Below are 16,606 nucleotides of genomic sequence, written 5' to 3'. Positions count from 1 at the left end.
CAATTTGGTCTGGTAATGGTAGTGTCCAGATGGAAGGATGGGTAGGATGAAGAGTCAGTGAGGTTTGCTTGGTACTGATTAAATGTGCAGGGAGAGGAATCAAGAAGACCGTGTGGAAGTTTTGGACTTAAGTGTTGGGTAGATGGTGTAAATGCAAGGGAACAAAGGAGAAGGAATTGTTTAGGATGGTTTTGTTGAAAGACAAAGACCAGACTTTGAAGTAGAGAATATTTAAAGAAGCAAAATCCGGGCAAGAATATAATGAAAGAAGAGTATAATGAAAGCAAAGATCAAATGTTGGGGATAAGCTAACCCTATTTTAAGCTATTTGGGGTTAGATTAAAAGTGGAGGAATTCTAGACAGAAGGATTTGATTTACATTTTTTCCTTGAGATATAATTCACATATCATAATAATCAGCCTTTCAAAGTGCACAATTCAATGATCTTAGTTTACTCACAAACCACCACTATCTAATTCCAGATCATTTTCATCACTGACATTTTTAAATGAACATTCTGGTTGTGCTGGGGAGGACATGTGTGTGGGAGGGACGTTGGAATGAAGGTAGCCAGATTTTGATATATTTCCAAGGTAAAAGGTAATTCAAGGATTACTCCGAAGTTTTTGTCCTGAGCAATTAGAAAAGTAGAGTTGCCAGTTTTTATAGATGAGAAAATCGAGAGTTTGGTTTTGGCTCTGTTAAGCCAATTAAACATCCAAACAGACACAGCAAGTAGACAGCTGAATGTGAGTCTGGATATATTTAGCTTCAAGATATAAATCTGACACTCACGAGTAGATAGAGGGTATTTAAAGCCACAGGACTGGATGAGATCTTCTAGGCAATTAGTACAATTAAAGAAGAGGTTATAAAATATGACTTAGTTGAGAATAGGAAGAGGACTTGGCAAGAGAGATTTGGGGAAACTAGCCAGTGAGATGAGAGGAGTGACTAGGAAGCCAAGTGGAGAAAATGTCTTACGGAAAAAGAAGTCACCGACTGCCAAATGCTTTGCTGAATCAAGTACAGAAGACTAAGAACTTGGATTTAGTTAAGTGGAGGTTATCCGTAGCCTGAGTGACAGAGGAATAGTTGTAGAGTGGTGTGAATAAATATCTGATTGGGGTGAGTTCAAGAAACGGAAGATGGGAACGTAATGAGGACAGACAACTGTTTCAACAAGTTTACTCTGACAAAGAACAGAGAAATGGAAAGGTAGCTGAAATGGGATTCTGGCTGAAGGAAGTTATTACGGTATGTTTTCTGCTGATAGGAATAAGCCACTAGAGAGAGAGACCATTAGAGAGAGAGAGACCACTGAAAGAGCAAAGCCCTTGAGGGAAGCCACAGGGGATGGAGTCCATTGCAGAATTGGCCATAGATGGTAAGATACATAGATAATTCATCTGTCAAAGGAAGGAAAGCAGTCTTCATATATAGATGAAGCAGGTTTGCGAATTTTGTGATGGGAGCATGTAGGTGTTTTCTTTAGCAAAATAAATAGTAAGGTCATTAGCTGAATGGGAAGGAAGAAAAGGGGTAAAATTTTCATCTAAGAAAGAGAAATGTTGTAGGGTGGTAGGTTTGCTCAGGGATCCACTCCAAATTTATATAATAAATTTAAAGGGAGATTAATTTGTATGATTACGTTTCTTCCCAGCCACATTCACCAGCTTGGTACAGGTAAAGAAGGGGTAGAAGGTTAGATTTCACCAGTGATGGGGTTTTGCCAAATGAGTACAATGGAAAGAGAGAGCAAGAAAGGCAACCTTGTTGAATATATATGCTAAGGGAGTGACTGTAATGATGCACTGCTGAATCGAAGCTGGGGGAAAAGGGAAATAATGAATTTGAAGAATTGGTAGAATCAGTATACTAGAAGGAGTGAACTAAAAAGACAGTAGGTAACAACAGCAACAGAGTGAGACTCATTCCGCAGGTACAGAGATAGCAACGACCAGGTTCATAATATGACCAAGAAGGCAAAAGACAAAACCCATTGAATATGATGAGATCAAGTAACTGGAAGACTAGAGTGCTTGAATAAAAATAGTGGCAGGAATAGTGACGGAAGAGACAGAGGTGCAAACTTGCTTCAAGGAATGAGCATTAGGGACTCAGAACTTTTGATGGCTGAAAGACAGGTAGCAGGAAGTTTAGTTTGATGGCATGATTTCAAAGGAGTTGAGGACTTTAAGTAGGAACAGTTGTCCAGAGCAGCAAGGAGCCCACCTACCCAACATTAGCAGGTGGAGTGACAGCAAAACTCTTGCTACCACTTGAGTGTTTGCAGAGGAGATCCCAATTCCAGTCAGAGGAAGAAGAAGGTTCAGAGATGAGGTTGAGGATATTGGAGACTTTGACGACTCTCTGTAGCAGGTGCTGGAGAAAGGTTTGGGAGCCAGAATTCACCGCTATATATGTAGTGGAGATAGCTTTGTTTCCCCTGTGGTCCAGTACACTCCCTGTTATTTAGAGTGTTACTGTCTCCTAAATCCTACCTCAGCTTCAGGGCATGGCTCCACATCACTTGCCCCCAAGCTTTCATTTACAGCCCTTCATCTTCAGCCCAGGACTAGAGTCACCACTAGTGTCCTCTTCCAGCTCCATAAGACAAACTGTATAGTGTTCAAATTCTTAACACAAAAGAAAGGACAGTGGGAACTAGGACCTGGGTGTGGCTACTGGGGAGCCTTGACTGGGAAGAGCAGATTTAGGACAAAGCTAGTTTTAGAATACAGTTAGCTAGCTTTTACATGAAGTAGTTTAAAGATGGTCAATAAACTCTGATTCAGTGAGCCTCCAGAACACCATGATAGGTTGTGAGGTCCAGTGGGGAAGAATTTAGTGATCAGTTAATACAGGCAATGCTACTATTTCACATTTTCATACATGCATTCACAGATCTCAATCATGTTTCCATGAATAAAAGGCTGCAGACTTAAGTATGATTAGCTATTCTCAAGTTTTCCTACAGAACAGGGGTTGGCAGACTGCAACTTGTGTTCCACACCAGCCCCCTATTTGTCTTTGTAGGTAAGTTTTATTGTCACAGCCATATGCAATCACTTACTTATCTTCCATGGCTGCTTCTGTGCTGCAATGGCAGCGTTGAATAGTTGTCATAGAGACCATATGGCCCACAGAACTTAAAATATTTACTATCTGGCCCTTTGGAGAAAAAGTTTGTCAACACTTGAACTGTAAGAACAGACCAAGAGAGTTGGCTCTTGGTTGGCCTCATAGCAGTCCACTAATTATAGGACACTGGACTCCCACAAGTAAATATGAGAACCACTCAGTCTAGTGTCAAAAAGCCCATGCACAAGCTAATAGTATCACAGAAAAGTCATATTAGGAAGATGAAAAAAGAACATCAAATAGGATGAGTTTTAAGTTCTCTCTTGCTCCACGCTCTAGATGTTGCTCATGTATATATCTTACCTTATTTGCTCCTCTGGTAGAGAAAGGTCCCTCTGATTTGCCTAAGAAGACTTTTTTCTATGCAACAAAAGATAAATACAGCATACCTTCATCGTAGATGTTCTTTTTCTTTAAATGCTGTCAATTGGAGGCAGGCAGGAGCTACCCAGACCTTACATGCAGATGAGGAGAAATAACGCTTCAGACTAGGTTTTCCCTTGAGTCCGTCCCAACTTCTATCTTTCAAGAATTATTTACAGAGTTCTCAGCAACGTCATTCCTGCTAATAGGCATACACTTCCAAAGCACACATGTGTTGATGCTTGATATTCACCTGCAGTGTCTCTATAAGACAAAATCCCAAAGGTGAATGGTGACAGATGAGGAAAGGTTCATCACAAAGAGGACATATGGAACTAGACCTTAAAAAGCTCCCCACTGCCCAGTTTATAAACCTTCACTGCTGTGCCCCCTAGAGAAGGTCAGTGAGTTAGTTCATAGCAAAGATGCCTCTGTAAGAGCAGAATACAGCCTCACCCTCACTGCCCCCAAATGCATCTGACAATGCCAACAGCACTGCTGTAGGGGGATTCCCTTGTCACCAAAGCACTGAAGCTATTACCCTGACAAGGCCTCGAACTGTTTGGAAGTGAGAGAGTAAAGGTGGGGGGAAATGAATTTGCAGAGTGAGAAATAACTTCCACTGTCCAAATAACTCAGAGATTTTCAAATACCCAAAACATCTAATGGAACATAGGATGAGCCTGACCTCATTCCTTTGCCCTAGACTTAAGCACACAACTAGGTCTCAAGCTCAGCATCCAACAGAACTGTTGAGATCAAAGGAAGAGAAGGAGCCACGGCTGCAGAAAAAAGGAGATTGAATCATCACTCTTAAAGTTAAATACCAATACCCTTGGTAGCCTCCCTCTGCTTTTACTCAGTTCTATCTCGTCTCTCAGCCTCACTAGAGTTCATTATCACAGCTCCTGTCAAGGACTAGGACCCACCAGAGCAAGCTGGAGCCAGGTTGCTAGTGCAGCTCAGAGTGTGTGCTCCAGAGCTTGATACCAAGGCTCAGTTCCTTCCCCTTCTGTCATTTTCTTTTCTGTGTGATCTTGCACAATGATATCATATCTCTGTACTTCATGCTCCATTAAAGTAAAGAGAATGAAAGCACCTACATCATAAGATGGCTTTAGAGATGAAATGAGGTTTTGACAGATAAAGCACCTGGCCAGTAATGACAAGCCAGCATATTGGGTATGCTTGTTATTATTGCCACTCTGTGCTAGTGGGTTCAGAAAGGATTACCTTCGAAACACTGAACCCAGGCTACTACTCTCTGAAGCTTATTTGTCTATTTGGCACCTACATCTGAGTTGCTGAATGTAACTGGAGAAAAATATTCAACTATGCTTGATCAGCCTTATTTGACATTCATGTCCAACGTCAAGTGTCCCATGGTGCCTTCCAGAAATCTGACAGTTTCCCAACCATTCCTCTCTCCTGATCATTTTCAGTTGATAACCATGCTGCTGCTTTCATTGGAAAAGAGAAATCAGGAACAAATCGCCACATACTCCAGAATGGCACCTTTTACCTCAGAGTCTACTTGACAGCTCCATGTATAGAAACATCTCTAAATCATTGTACCCAAAAGTGAACATGGCACCCCCTTCCTTCTACTTTCTCAAGAGAAAGATCAGGGATTTATCATCTTTTACTCTTGTTTTTCTCTCCACACCTCAGAGTTGACCCAAGTCCTATCTGCTCTTTCTCTAAACAAAAGGAGACTCTGACCAGCCCCCATCACTGCCCATGTCCAGATCCAAGCCAACAACATCTATCACTCAGATTATAACTGGTCTCCCTGCCTTTGTCTTTGCACCCTTAGGATTCATTGCAACACAGCAGATTCAGTAATCCTCTCTGTGAGGCCTCTTCTTCCTCAGGGTAAAGGGCCTATGTAAACTCATCATTTGCTCCCCTAGCTGCTTGCTCACCACTCTCCCACCACACTCTCTCCAAGACTCCTGCCTCTAGGCCTTCGTGTTTGCTGTTTCCTGTGCTTGGAAAGCTTCCCCCTCACCGCAAATCAAGATATCACTGTGGCTCATTCATCTCCAATGCTACCTCATCTAGTGAAGCCTTGACTACTAGCCCTGTATAAAATAATATACCCCCTACAAGATCTCCCAGCCTCTTTTTCCATCCATTTTTGTTCTATGATTTTATCACCATCTAAACATCTTATTTGTTTACTTGGTTATATAGTCTCTACCATGACACTGGGATGAAAGCACCACAAGAATATTTGGCTAACTGCTGTATCTGAAATGCATAGTAGGTATTGAGGAATTTGTTGAAAAGAATGGATGAATGGTGACCTCTAATGCCTGTGAGCAAATCAGCTTAGAAAATGAGAATCTGCCACTTACTGAGTCCGATTGGATGCCACTGTCTACACAAGCAAGTTTGATTAATCCACATCAGCCACATGAGAAGCTCAGCAATCCATCCTAATGTCCCACAGCTAGAAAGGGCCATCTGATTCAAGGCACATGTACAATGAAAGATTTAACAGCTCACATCAGAAGAGGAGGTATTTGCAGAAATAATTACTGTTTAAAATAATAACTGACCTTCTCGATATGTTTCCTCTCCAGGTTCATGACTACCTCCGCAGCAAGTTATGTTCCCTCTATGAAAATGACTGCATTTTTGATAAATTTGAGTGTGTGTGGAATGGGTCAGACAGGTAAGAAAGGCTCTGTGGCTGAGGAACCTTCCAAAAGTTGCCTTGAGGCGGTGTTGGGCAATTTCTCCTGAGTACAGCCAAAGAGAGGTCAAAATTGGGCCCCAAAGCCTGACTGAAATACATAATGTGGGCCCCTCATGACCCTTGAAGTCATGCCTGGAAAGAAGGGAAGGACGTAGTAAGACCCTTGAATCCTGTTTCTGAAGTGGCACAGATAACACCTTAATGTTAATAAGAAAGTCCTATCTTTTGCACACAAGACACTTCCAGTGCTAGGTCAACATGCCTAAATGAAGATCACTTATCCACCAGCAAATTTCAGCTTGAACAGTTCAGATTACTGCCAAGTGGGCTTTCCAGATCAAAAATTATCCCTTGAAGCTGCTAGTGGAGACCTGGCCAACGGCCCTGGTGGTTCATTAACTGAAATCTAGTCAACCTCATTTATCACATTCCCTCAAAGTGATTTATTACTGTTTTAAGGCTTTTGATTTGAACAGTACTTCATAATACCTCCAAATAGTTCATTTTTAGTTTGACAAATACAAATGATTCTCTAAATTTTGTGAGAACTAAATGCAAGCAACCAGGGGCTGATTTTGTTCCCTGATGAAGGTGGCACCAATAATAGTGTTTCAAAGCATAGAAATTCTGTTATGGCAAGACATTCAGACATTTGAGCTTTTAGTGAATATGAACTGTCTGTCTGTCTGTCTGTCTCTCTCTCTCTCTCTCTCTCTCTCTCTCACTCTCTCTCTTGCTCTCTTTCTTGGCTTTCTTTGCCACTGCTCCAAAATTAAACCCCTCCTTAGCAGGCTTGGAAAGAGTCCCCACATGGCAAAGGACCCAAGTCACACTGACCAGTTGGTATAGGACAGAGAGCAAAGTAACTGTGACATGTGAACAAAATCCCCCATGGGGAAAAGAAGCCAGCCCTATCATTTTATTCTTTATTTATTTATATATTTATTTATTCATATATTATTATGTACATATCTCTTGCGATTGCTCAAATTTTTCCTCTATCTATCTTAGCCTTGGTTCAAAACTACACTTATTAGGCACCTACTATATGCCAAACACCTTCATACGCATCATTTTATTTAATCCCAGCCACAGTCTAACAAGATTGTTTTCATCATTCTCATTTTACAGTTAAGGAAATTGAGGCTTAGCTAGATAAAGTAATCTTCCCAACCTCATAAAGTAGTAAGTAGTAGAGACAAAAGTAAGAAGTTTTGAGTTTGAATCCTAACATCAACCTTCTTTCTATGACATCACAACTGGGAGATTTTATTTCTCTTTCAGATAAGGTTGGTATTATTTTCAAAAAAAAAAACAATAAACAGACTATCTCTTCCTTGTTTAAAAGTAAGTCGGGTCATGGTGGAAAAGCAAACGGCAAAGCATGGGAAGCACTGAAGCCAACTGGCTGAATACTTATGCCCCAGAGTCAAGCATATGCGGGTTTGAAGGTGGACTTTACCATCTACTAGCAATGTGACACTGAGCAAAGTACTTGCTGCTCTGTAAAACCCTTTTATGGGATAATAGAAGTTGAAATGAGATCATGGAGGCAAAGCCCTCAGCACCCTGCCTGACAAGGTAATAACAGTCCACTTGAGTACACAGACACAGTTCACAACATCAGTTTGATGAGCCAGAGTAACAAAATCTAACCTTTGCATAATTTACCTGGTACAGCTGAGGACGTGCCCAAAAACACATCCCCCTTGCTGTGGCCTAATCTTGTCAGCTTTTTCCTTCACCTCTCTACACATCCCAAATTATTTGAGAAACAGAGTTTGTGCTCTCCCATCTTAAGAAGCCAGTCAGAGCTCCACCCAGAAGTGAGTGGGAGGCAACCTCTCCTAGGGAACCACTGTGTGATGGCATTTGCAGACATCCTCGCCCAAGGAATCTCTCTCCCCCCACCTCAGCTTGTCACTATGTCTGAAATGTCACCGTTATTCAGTACCTTGCTTCTGGAAGACATTCGGTGTTCACTTCCCTCCTGATCGGTTGCAGCTATACCTAAGAGGGGATAACTCTTGTAAAAATGTGGAAACCATCTGTCCATCTACTATAAAATTTTTTATTTCCTCATCCCAAATGCTTTTAAAATTTGAATTTGCTTACTTGCTTCCCAGGTAAGACCATGATGACATCTATTTTATAGATAAGTTTTCTAAAAAGGTCAAATTCTGCACTAGTTCTCAGCAGGGGAGAGGACACACCCTGGGTTCGTGCATGGTGCCACCAGCATCTCTCCCGCCACTGCACTGATGCCATAAACCTTTAGAGGTCAGATGGCCCAGGAACCCCCTAATGATGGCCAAGCCTTAAACACATATAACTGCTTACTGTTTTCAAAAGTGTTTCTACTTCAACAAACCTCATTCTAGTGTCACATTCCTGATGGGAGGTAGGTAGGACTGGGATCATCAAAACCACTGGATACCTTTACTGAGCCAAAGAACCAAAAGGAATCCATGGAGCAAAAGTAAATTATAAGGAGAGTTCTCACCGTCCCTCCTTTTCAAGCCTAGCCAAAAAGCTTACTGCGTTCAGTGATTTAAAAAAAAAAAAAAAAAGGCCAACAATCACACTACAGAGCCTGTTCTCATTTTTCTGGTTTTTGTTTTTAGTAAAGTCTGTGGTGTCATAAGCTGACTATAGCAGGGTATCATTTGCTCCAGAAAGACACAGTGAAGATAGGTCATTGCCTTTCTCCGTAACACTCGGTCACTCCTTCTCCTCTCTACCTTGCAGTGTCATCATGACGGGCTCCTACAACAACTTCTTCAGGATGTTCGACAGAAACACCAAGCGTGATGTGACCCTTGAGGCTTCAAGGGAAAACAGCAAGCCCCGGGCTATCCTCAAACCCCGAAAAGTGTGCGTTGGGGGCAAGCGGAGAAAAGACGAGATCAGTGTCGACAGCCTGGACTTTAGCAAAAAGATCTTGCATACAGCTTGGCACCCTTCAGAAAATATTATAGCAGTGGCGGCTACAAATAACCTATATATATTCCAGGACAAGGTTAACTAGGTGGACAAGTTATTACTTAATAATCTCACATACTGAATACTAGTCAAACAAGTTTTTAAATGTTTCTTTGGGTCTTCATTTGACGCATTGACTTTAATTTCCCTATGCAGGAAATGATTGGAATAGAATTCAAAGGAGTCCAACTTTCCCAGCTCCCCAGTTCTAAGAAACTTTTGTCAAATCCAATAGGTTTGGGACACTTCTGTTTAGAATTAAAAGCTGCCAGCTAACAGTAATTCTTCCATAGTTGACTTGAACTTCTGATGCTTTTATTGCCCCGTTTTCTCTGGTGGGTCCAGTGTTTTGTTCCTAGGTGTCTGCTGCGATAAAATGAGGTTGTCTGTAGTATTTAAGGAGAAAAGAGATAAGCTTTTTTTTAATTAAGCAATTCCATTCGATTGAAAAAAATCAACAAAAAATAAACACCGTTTACTGTTAGACAAATTCTTCTTGTTTCGTGAAAAAAAAAAAAAAAAAAAAAAAAAAACAGAACTAGTCAGTATCTCCTGCCACTCCACCATTTTTTTTCCATTTTCCATTTTCCTTCTTTAAACAATTTCATTTAAGCCAGAGATTTACTGCATGAAGCTGAGAAGAGGATGCAGAATGACAAGGAAAGGGCACATCAACCCCGCTATGCTCTTTTTTTGTGAGCTCCATAGAAACAGCCTGAGAATTTGGCTAGGAAACTTGAATGCTTCAGAGGACAGAAAGAGAGCACTTTCGGCACAGTGCTTCCCAGAGTGAGCTTGGCAGGGCCAGGCGGGGCCAAATTCCATCTGCTGCCTTGCTACTCTTGCTTTTTGTGCTCTTAAATGGCTCCGTATAATCCCCTACCTACATGTTCCTTGGCTTTTTTCTCTTCAACCTTTTCCAGCTTATTTATTCCATTGACTTCTAAAGGCCGAGTCCTGGTTGCTTGTTATCTGGTGTTCTAAATGAAGCAGTAAGTTGGAAGTAGTGGCACCACCCCTGAGTCCCCGAGAAAGGCTGGTCTGTTCTTTTTGGGTGTTTCTCCTAAGCAGCTCCCTCCCCTCCTCCTAGTTTTGGTAACCAAAAGTAACAATCCATCAACCTCCATTGTACCTAGAACAAAATTGGCCAATAAAAATGCTGATTTGTAAAGTCCAATCAGGTACTTCTACCTCACCCCAAGCTCGCCATCTGGGAAAACAGACCAGAATGCTCTCTTCTACAGAAATGAACTGTGGGGAAATCCAGCAGCTGTGACATCAGAGTGAATGAAGTCCACTTGAAGCTGTGGAAGATGGTTCATCCTTTTCCCCAGTTGAGGATCGAGATTTATAACTTCTAGAAAGCCATTTCCAGAAGGTTCTATGTGGCACACCTCTGGGAAAGGCACTAAATACATGCAAAGGATTTACAAACTTAGGGAGGGTAGATGGGTGAAGTCCAGAAATCTGGGTCTGGGTTATTATCTCTGTATCTGTCTTGATGACTCATTTCTCCTAACTTCCATTTAGTGCAGGGTGAATGGTTTGAGATGAGAGTTTTTCATTGAAAGAGAAATTCTTTCAGTTCATAGATTTGTTAGAAGTCCTGACTTTCAAGCGTAATTTGCTTTGGAGGAGAAAGAAAATAGTGAAAGAATCATACTGTCTCAATTCTAAGCTACTATCCATTTACTAATAGCTTTTTGGCAAGGAAATAACTGTCACCTTAGGTAAAAACAGCTTTGTAAGATGCAGCGCAATTTCAGGAACATTAAAATGTGAAAAAGTACATCTCAGAATTGAGGGAGCATGGGAACAAAAACGAGACTTTCTCAGTGTTTCTCATTTTTCCTGCAAGGAAAGCCTCTCCTTAGGCATCTCAAGTAAAATGGCTAAGGTGGAAACTCTCTGGGCAAGATTTCTGGACTGATTGGGAGTGTTATTGGAGGAGACATGAAAGAGTCAGAAACTTCTGCCACTCATAGAGAATTATGATATTGCAGAAGGCCACTGGGTTATTGGCCTACATTTACCACCAACTACCTTTATGGCCCTTTCTCCACTTCTCTGGACTCAGCTCCTCTGTCTGTACTAGGTGGGGGGTTGGGACCAATCATTGTATCCCAAACTTAAGAATCAACCCACATTTGTACTATTACCCATGTAATATTTTTTAAGTCACCTTTTCTTAAAAGCAAGAATTAGCCTCCTCCAAAGAAATAATATGCATGAAATTTCAACTCTTGATATACTAGGTTTTTTCCCTAACATTAATCACATAATTATCAATATAACAAACATGCACCCAAATGCCACTTGAAATCATTTTGTGAACCGCCAGGAGCATGTGTATCGAACTTTGGGACCCTGGGTAACTGATATGACAGAACATTTACACTTTTGGGGGCATCAAAGAGTCTTGATGGTTCTTCACCTATTAGAGTCAGCAGAGTTACCCAGAACACACACACAAATAATTTTGGTCATGGTTTAAGGAGTTCATAGGCCCCTTTGCAGTTCATCTGTGAACTCCAAATAAAAGCCCCTACACTAGATGTACAAACTGAGATCCAGAGTAGGATGAGTTTGCCAGGGAAGAAAGAGCAGAGGGCAGCCATTCTCTCCTCCATCCTCTGCAAAGCATGCATTAGAGCAAACACCCAAGACTCCTGGACAGGAACAGGAGGGGAAAGCCCTAAAGATTAGGCCTCAGGGAAAACCCACCACCATGTTTCACAAATTACCTGTTCTTTACCAGGTGCTGAACTAGGTATTTTCTATGTGTGATCTTTCAGCCCCAGTACTAGCAATATTTCTTAGATAGTGGCACATAGCAGTCAGTCTGTTTTCCAGCTGACACTAAAAACTACTTGAAGGCTGATTTGCTACCTTGCAACAATTGGTTCGATTCTAAGGGTCCTGTACTACTTGACACTGCAAGGCCTGCTGCTCGGTAAGAGCCATCAGATTACAACTGGAGGGTATCAGTTGAACGAAGGAAAATGGAAGCCACGCCACCTTTGGCTTTTAATAAAATCATCCTTTTGCAACATTCAGTTCCTGACATTAAAAACAAGTCATGCAAAAAGCTAAACTTTTGTAGACATTCATGCTTTTTTGCCAGGAGGAGGAAGATTAGTTAGAAAAAACAAAAAAAGGAAGACACTACCCAGCATCAAGTAGTGGGATATGCATAGGCAGATGGGCAGTGGGAATCAAGTTGCTTCCTAACTCCTTAAAGTGTGGTTCCTGCCTTTACTCTTCTATTGAAGAAAAAGCACCTTTAAACCTCTAATTGGTCTTGCAATTAATTCAACCAAATCAGCATGTATTAGACAACATGGAACAATTGTAAGGTGGAACAAAGATGAAGCTAAAATTCTGCTAGCTCAGTGGCCCAATAAAATAAGTCTGCTATCTTCATTAAACTTCCTCTGAACATTCTAGGGTCAATTATAATAAAAGGTACACCCTCAAATGCCCAATTTCTAGGGACTTGGGAAGCCATGATTTCCCTTCCTTCAAACCTACAGAGCAACTGCCTAAAGCTTCACTCCCCCACCACCCTAGACCTCATTTCTTTTTCAGTCCTTTTGCTAGCTGCCTGCAGGGCTCAAGAAAGCCCTGGTAAGCCTCATAATGAGGATTTAGGGATGACACTATAGTCCACAGCCTGAATGGTGGAACGCTTTCTAATTTTCCCTATTCCATGATGAATGTGTGGATGAGGCTAGTGTGTTTTCAATAATGCCACCCGCCTTCCAAAACAAATCCCCTAACACAGTCTTTGGACATATCACCCTGAATGCACCTGATCTCATCTGATCTTGGAAGTAAAACAGAGTCAGGCCTGGTTAGTCTTTGGATGGGGAAAATCTAGACACACCACTGGGAAACAATCACACGGCAACCTGATTCACTGTGTGTCCATCATGCCTTCATTCACCTCCTCCTCTGTACTTCTAAGTCAGCTCTCAGGGACTGCTTTCCATGGGAGCAGCCAACCTGTCAGTGGAAAGAGGATGGGACTAGAAACAGGAAACGTGGGTCCTGTTAACCAAGGAAACCTGCTCCTTGTAACCAAGGAATTTAGGCTACCCGCTTAGTCCCTATGTCAGCATCATCACCTGTAAAATGGCCAGAAAAACATCTATCCTAGCTCAGAGAATTATTAAGAGGACAAGAAATCCATTTACTTATAACTGCTTTGGTAAATTTAAAGCACCATAAAATAATAATAGCAACAACACTGATGGGTAATATACTATTGCTTTCCATGCCTCATCTCATCCCCTCCCCCAAACCCCATGATGGCATTACTATTTCCATTTTGCAAATGAGAAAATAGACTCAAGTTGTCAACCTAGCCAAGGGCACAAAGCCAGAGAGAGACGGAACCAGGACTCCAACTCAAGGTATCAGACTCTAAAGCCAGAGCTGTTAAAATATGGCTCTAATATACAATATTTGCCAACATTTATTGAACACTTATCATGAGCCAGACTTTGTTCTACAAATTTCACATGTATTGACTTATTTACCCCTAAAACTCCAGATGCAGATACTACTGTTCTCATTTTATAGATACATAAACAAAGACAAATGACAAACAAGTTTACACAGTTCACAAGTGACAAAGCCAGGCAGTTTTAGTCAAAGTTCTTATCCACTATCACCATTGTAATTAGGTATATGTATGTGTGTGCTTGTGTGTGTGTGTGTGTGTGTGTATGCATGTAGATGGAAGTTACTGATTAGAAAACAAATCCCAGTAATGACCCATAAGCTCAATGAATGAAAGATTCATTGGTTTGCCTCGGATGTGTCAGGAAGCCAGGCTCTAGGCAAGGGGCTGGAGTCACTGAGATGTTTAAGCCACTGGTCCCTGCCCTCCAAGAGATGACACTCACATAGGAGAAAGTGCATATTGTAAACATATTTACAATGAGGTATGTACAAAGGGCAGAAATCATACAGAAGAAGAAATGGTTAATCAATGACTGATGAGAAAAGGCTCTCAGAATAAGTGTCATCTAAGCAGAATTTTAACTCAATTTGCTCAACAAAGCATGATACAGCATTTCCAATAGTAGACCAACATATACCAGAAAATGAAGCAAAATCCATATGGCAAGGGAACAGAAAGCCAATGTTTCTCTCCTTCCATTAGAAACACATTTTCAACATACTGGAACTAGCCTGCCCCTTTTTCCTTTTGTTCATCCAATAACAAATATTTATTAAACCTTATTTTTAAGCACTTTATTTAAATGTAAAATAGATGGAAAGACTAAAAGGAAACCAGTATTTCCTGGGCAATTATTGTAATGACAGGCATTGGGAGAAGCACTGTTTTAAATCATTGTAATCACCTGGTAGGTAGATGTCTCATTTTTATAGGGAGAAACAGACTCAGAAGGGTTAAACGACATAGTCAGAAGTTTTATCTAGGTCTCTTCTGTTCCAGATCCTATACTTCTTCCATCACAGTGATTAGTAATGCAGAGATACCTTGGCTTGATTATTTTCCTTAGCGTGAATACTCACAAACATGCCATTTCTCTGTGACTAAATATTTCCTGACAGCTGACCAAGAATAAAAATTTGGTCTGTCATCAAAGCAGAGAGTGAAGTCAAGTGGCTCACAGGTCTCCAACTCCTGACCCCGACCTTATTATGACTGATTAACTGTCCCCCAATTTAGATATTCCATGCCCCATTGGTTAAACTGCTGGTGGCAGAACCATCGTGATCTGCCATCTCTGCTGATCCCTGCCTCAGCTGTAATCAAAGCAATGATCACCGTCAGACCAGAAGCAGGGGCTTAGCCACTACCAAGACAGATCCCAGTCCACTCCCAGCCTTCCCACACCTGCTACCCATTCCCCGAAAAGTCAACCTGCTTTTCCTGGATGAACAGCACCCACTGAAGCCCTCCCTTGCTTGCCCATCTCAAGCCCTCTCAGTTGCCACTCCAATCATCTTGGCTGCTGCATTTGGTTTGAGTGAGTGGAGAGTACACTTCTTCAGAACTCACCTTTGGCAGAAACCTGAAAATTGTAGGAATGGGCCATGAGTGCTGGGATTCTTGCTCTGGCTGGCTAGGGATGCACTCTCTTCCAGCCAGAGTAATAACATTTTTGTGGGAGTCATAGAATCAAGGAAGACCCCAAGAAGCTGGAGTAGAAGGGAGGGGGTGCTGCCTCACCGGTAAAAGGAAAAGCAACATTTTGGAACTCTAAATGGTTGCTCAGTTGGGTGAATTTCATTCATTCATTCATTTAGTAAATGGTTAATGATTGTTCATGTACCGCCTACCAAGCCTGTGCCAGGGTGGTCTGTGGAAGCAGAAGTGACAACTCCATCTTCACACAGCTCACAGATAGTGGGAGGTGCAGACAAACTCACTTGCAATGGTAGCAGTGGAATGTCAAGAGCCCAGGATACCGAGCCTGCCTGCCTGCCTGCGATAAAATCTGAGCTCCATCACTTAAAAGCTGAGCAATCTAGAAAAATGACAACCTCTCTGTGCCTCAATTTTCTTATTGAATGGATAAGGATAAAAATGACATCTATCTTATAAAATTGCTGTGAAGATTGAATGATTTAATATACACAAAGCTCTTAGAAGGGTGCCTGGCCCATGAATATGCACTCAGTGCACATTTCTTGCTACAGTTCTGCTAATCCTGTAAAACATATGCACTATGATGAATGTGTCTGGGTGCCAGGAGGACACAAAAGAGTACCACCTCACCCAGACCAGAAGTTTCCCAGAGGAGGTGATTCCCAAGGTGAAATCTGAAAGATAAAGCCAGTGAGTTATCTAGGGGAAGAGAAAGGAAAAGCATATTCCAGACATCAGGATAGAACAGTGGAGGCAAAACAGCATATGGGGTATGTGTGTGTGTGTGTATGGAATTCACAACACTCCAGTGTGACTTATTAGTAAAAAGCAGGAAGGCAGACCAAGAGAAATAAGGAGACATAATAAGGTAGACATGATAAGGTAGATAGTTGTGTGATTTTACTAATGCTTGCTCTGAAAAATAATAATGCATGGACTTAGTGAGGTTCACACATCAGAAACTTCTCCAACAGCCAAGCTATGAAGCACTCAGTTGAGGAGCTATAGTTTCCATAACTTAGCAAATACTTATAGTCCAGCCATAGAGGATATACTGATAAACTCAGCTCAAATGTCAGCTCCTCAGAGATGCTTTCTCAACCACCCTAAGTTCCACGAGGACTGCATCATTGTTTAGGCCACTCCTGTATCCCCAGAGCACAGAACATTGTCTGGCTCATAGTAGGTGCTCAAAACTCTTGTTGAATAAATGAACAAATAAACATGTAAGGAAGTCAGGCACAGTACTTGCCCACAGGAAGCTTACAAGATGAGCAGCATGCCA

The 16,606-nt window shown here is 41.6% G+C and overlaps 1 protein-coding gene and 1 long non-coding RNA gene across 20 annotated transcripts in view; one reads left to right on the top strand and one right to left on the bottom strand.

Annotated features, from left to right (window-relative positions):
• PPP2R2B (protein phosphatase 2 regulatory subunit Bbeta) overlaps window positions 1-9,732 on the top strand; it is a 478,247-nt gene extending 468,515 nt beyond the window's left edge. For all 19 annotated transcript variants that reach the window (XM_012457048.3, XM_012456992.3, XM_012456750.3 and 16 more), the window contains 2 exons: window positions 6,097-6,188; window positions 8,961-9,732. In XM_012457048.3, coding sequence (XP_012312471.1) covers window positions 6,097-6,188; window positions 8,961-9,240 — 372 coding nt within the window. In that variant the 3' untranslated portion in view covers window positions 9,241-9,732. The remainder of the gene's footprint in view (window positions 1-6,096; window positions 6,189-8,960) is intronic.
• Window positions 1-16,606, bottom strand: part of LOC135270646 (uncharacterized) — a 45,697-nt gene that overhangs the window by 8,807 nt on the left and 20,284 nt on the right. The gene's annotated exons all lie outside the window — the stretch shown is intronic.

This window comes from Aotus nancymaae, unplaced genomic scaffold (genome assembly GCF_030222135.1).
Source record: "Aotus nancymaae isolate 86718 unplaced genomic scaffold, 86718_ANA_hifiasm-v0.15.2.pri h1tg000064l_1, whole genome shotgun sequence".
NCBI classification, from domain to species: domain Eukaryota; kingdom Metazoa; phylum Chordata; class Mammalia; order Primates; family Aotidae; genus Aotus; species Aotus nancymaae.
Note: the sequence above shows the minus strand (reverse complement) of the source record. Positions and strands in the feature narration are given on the sequence as shown.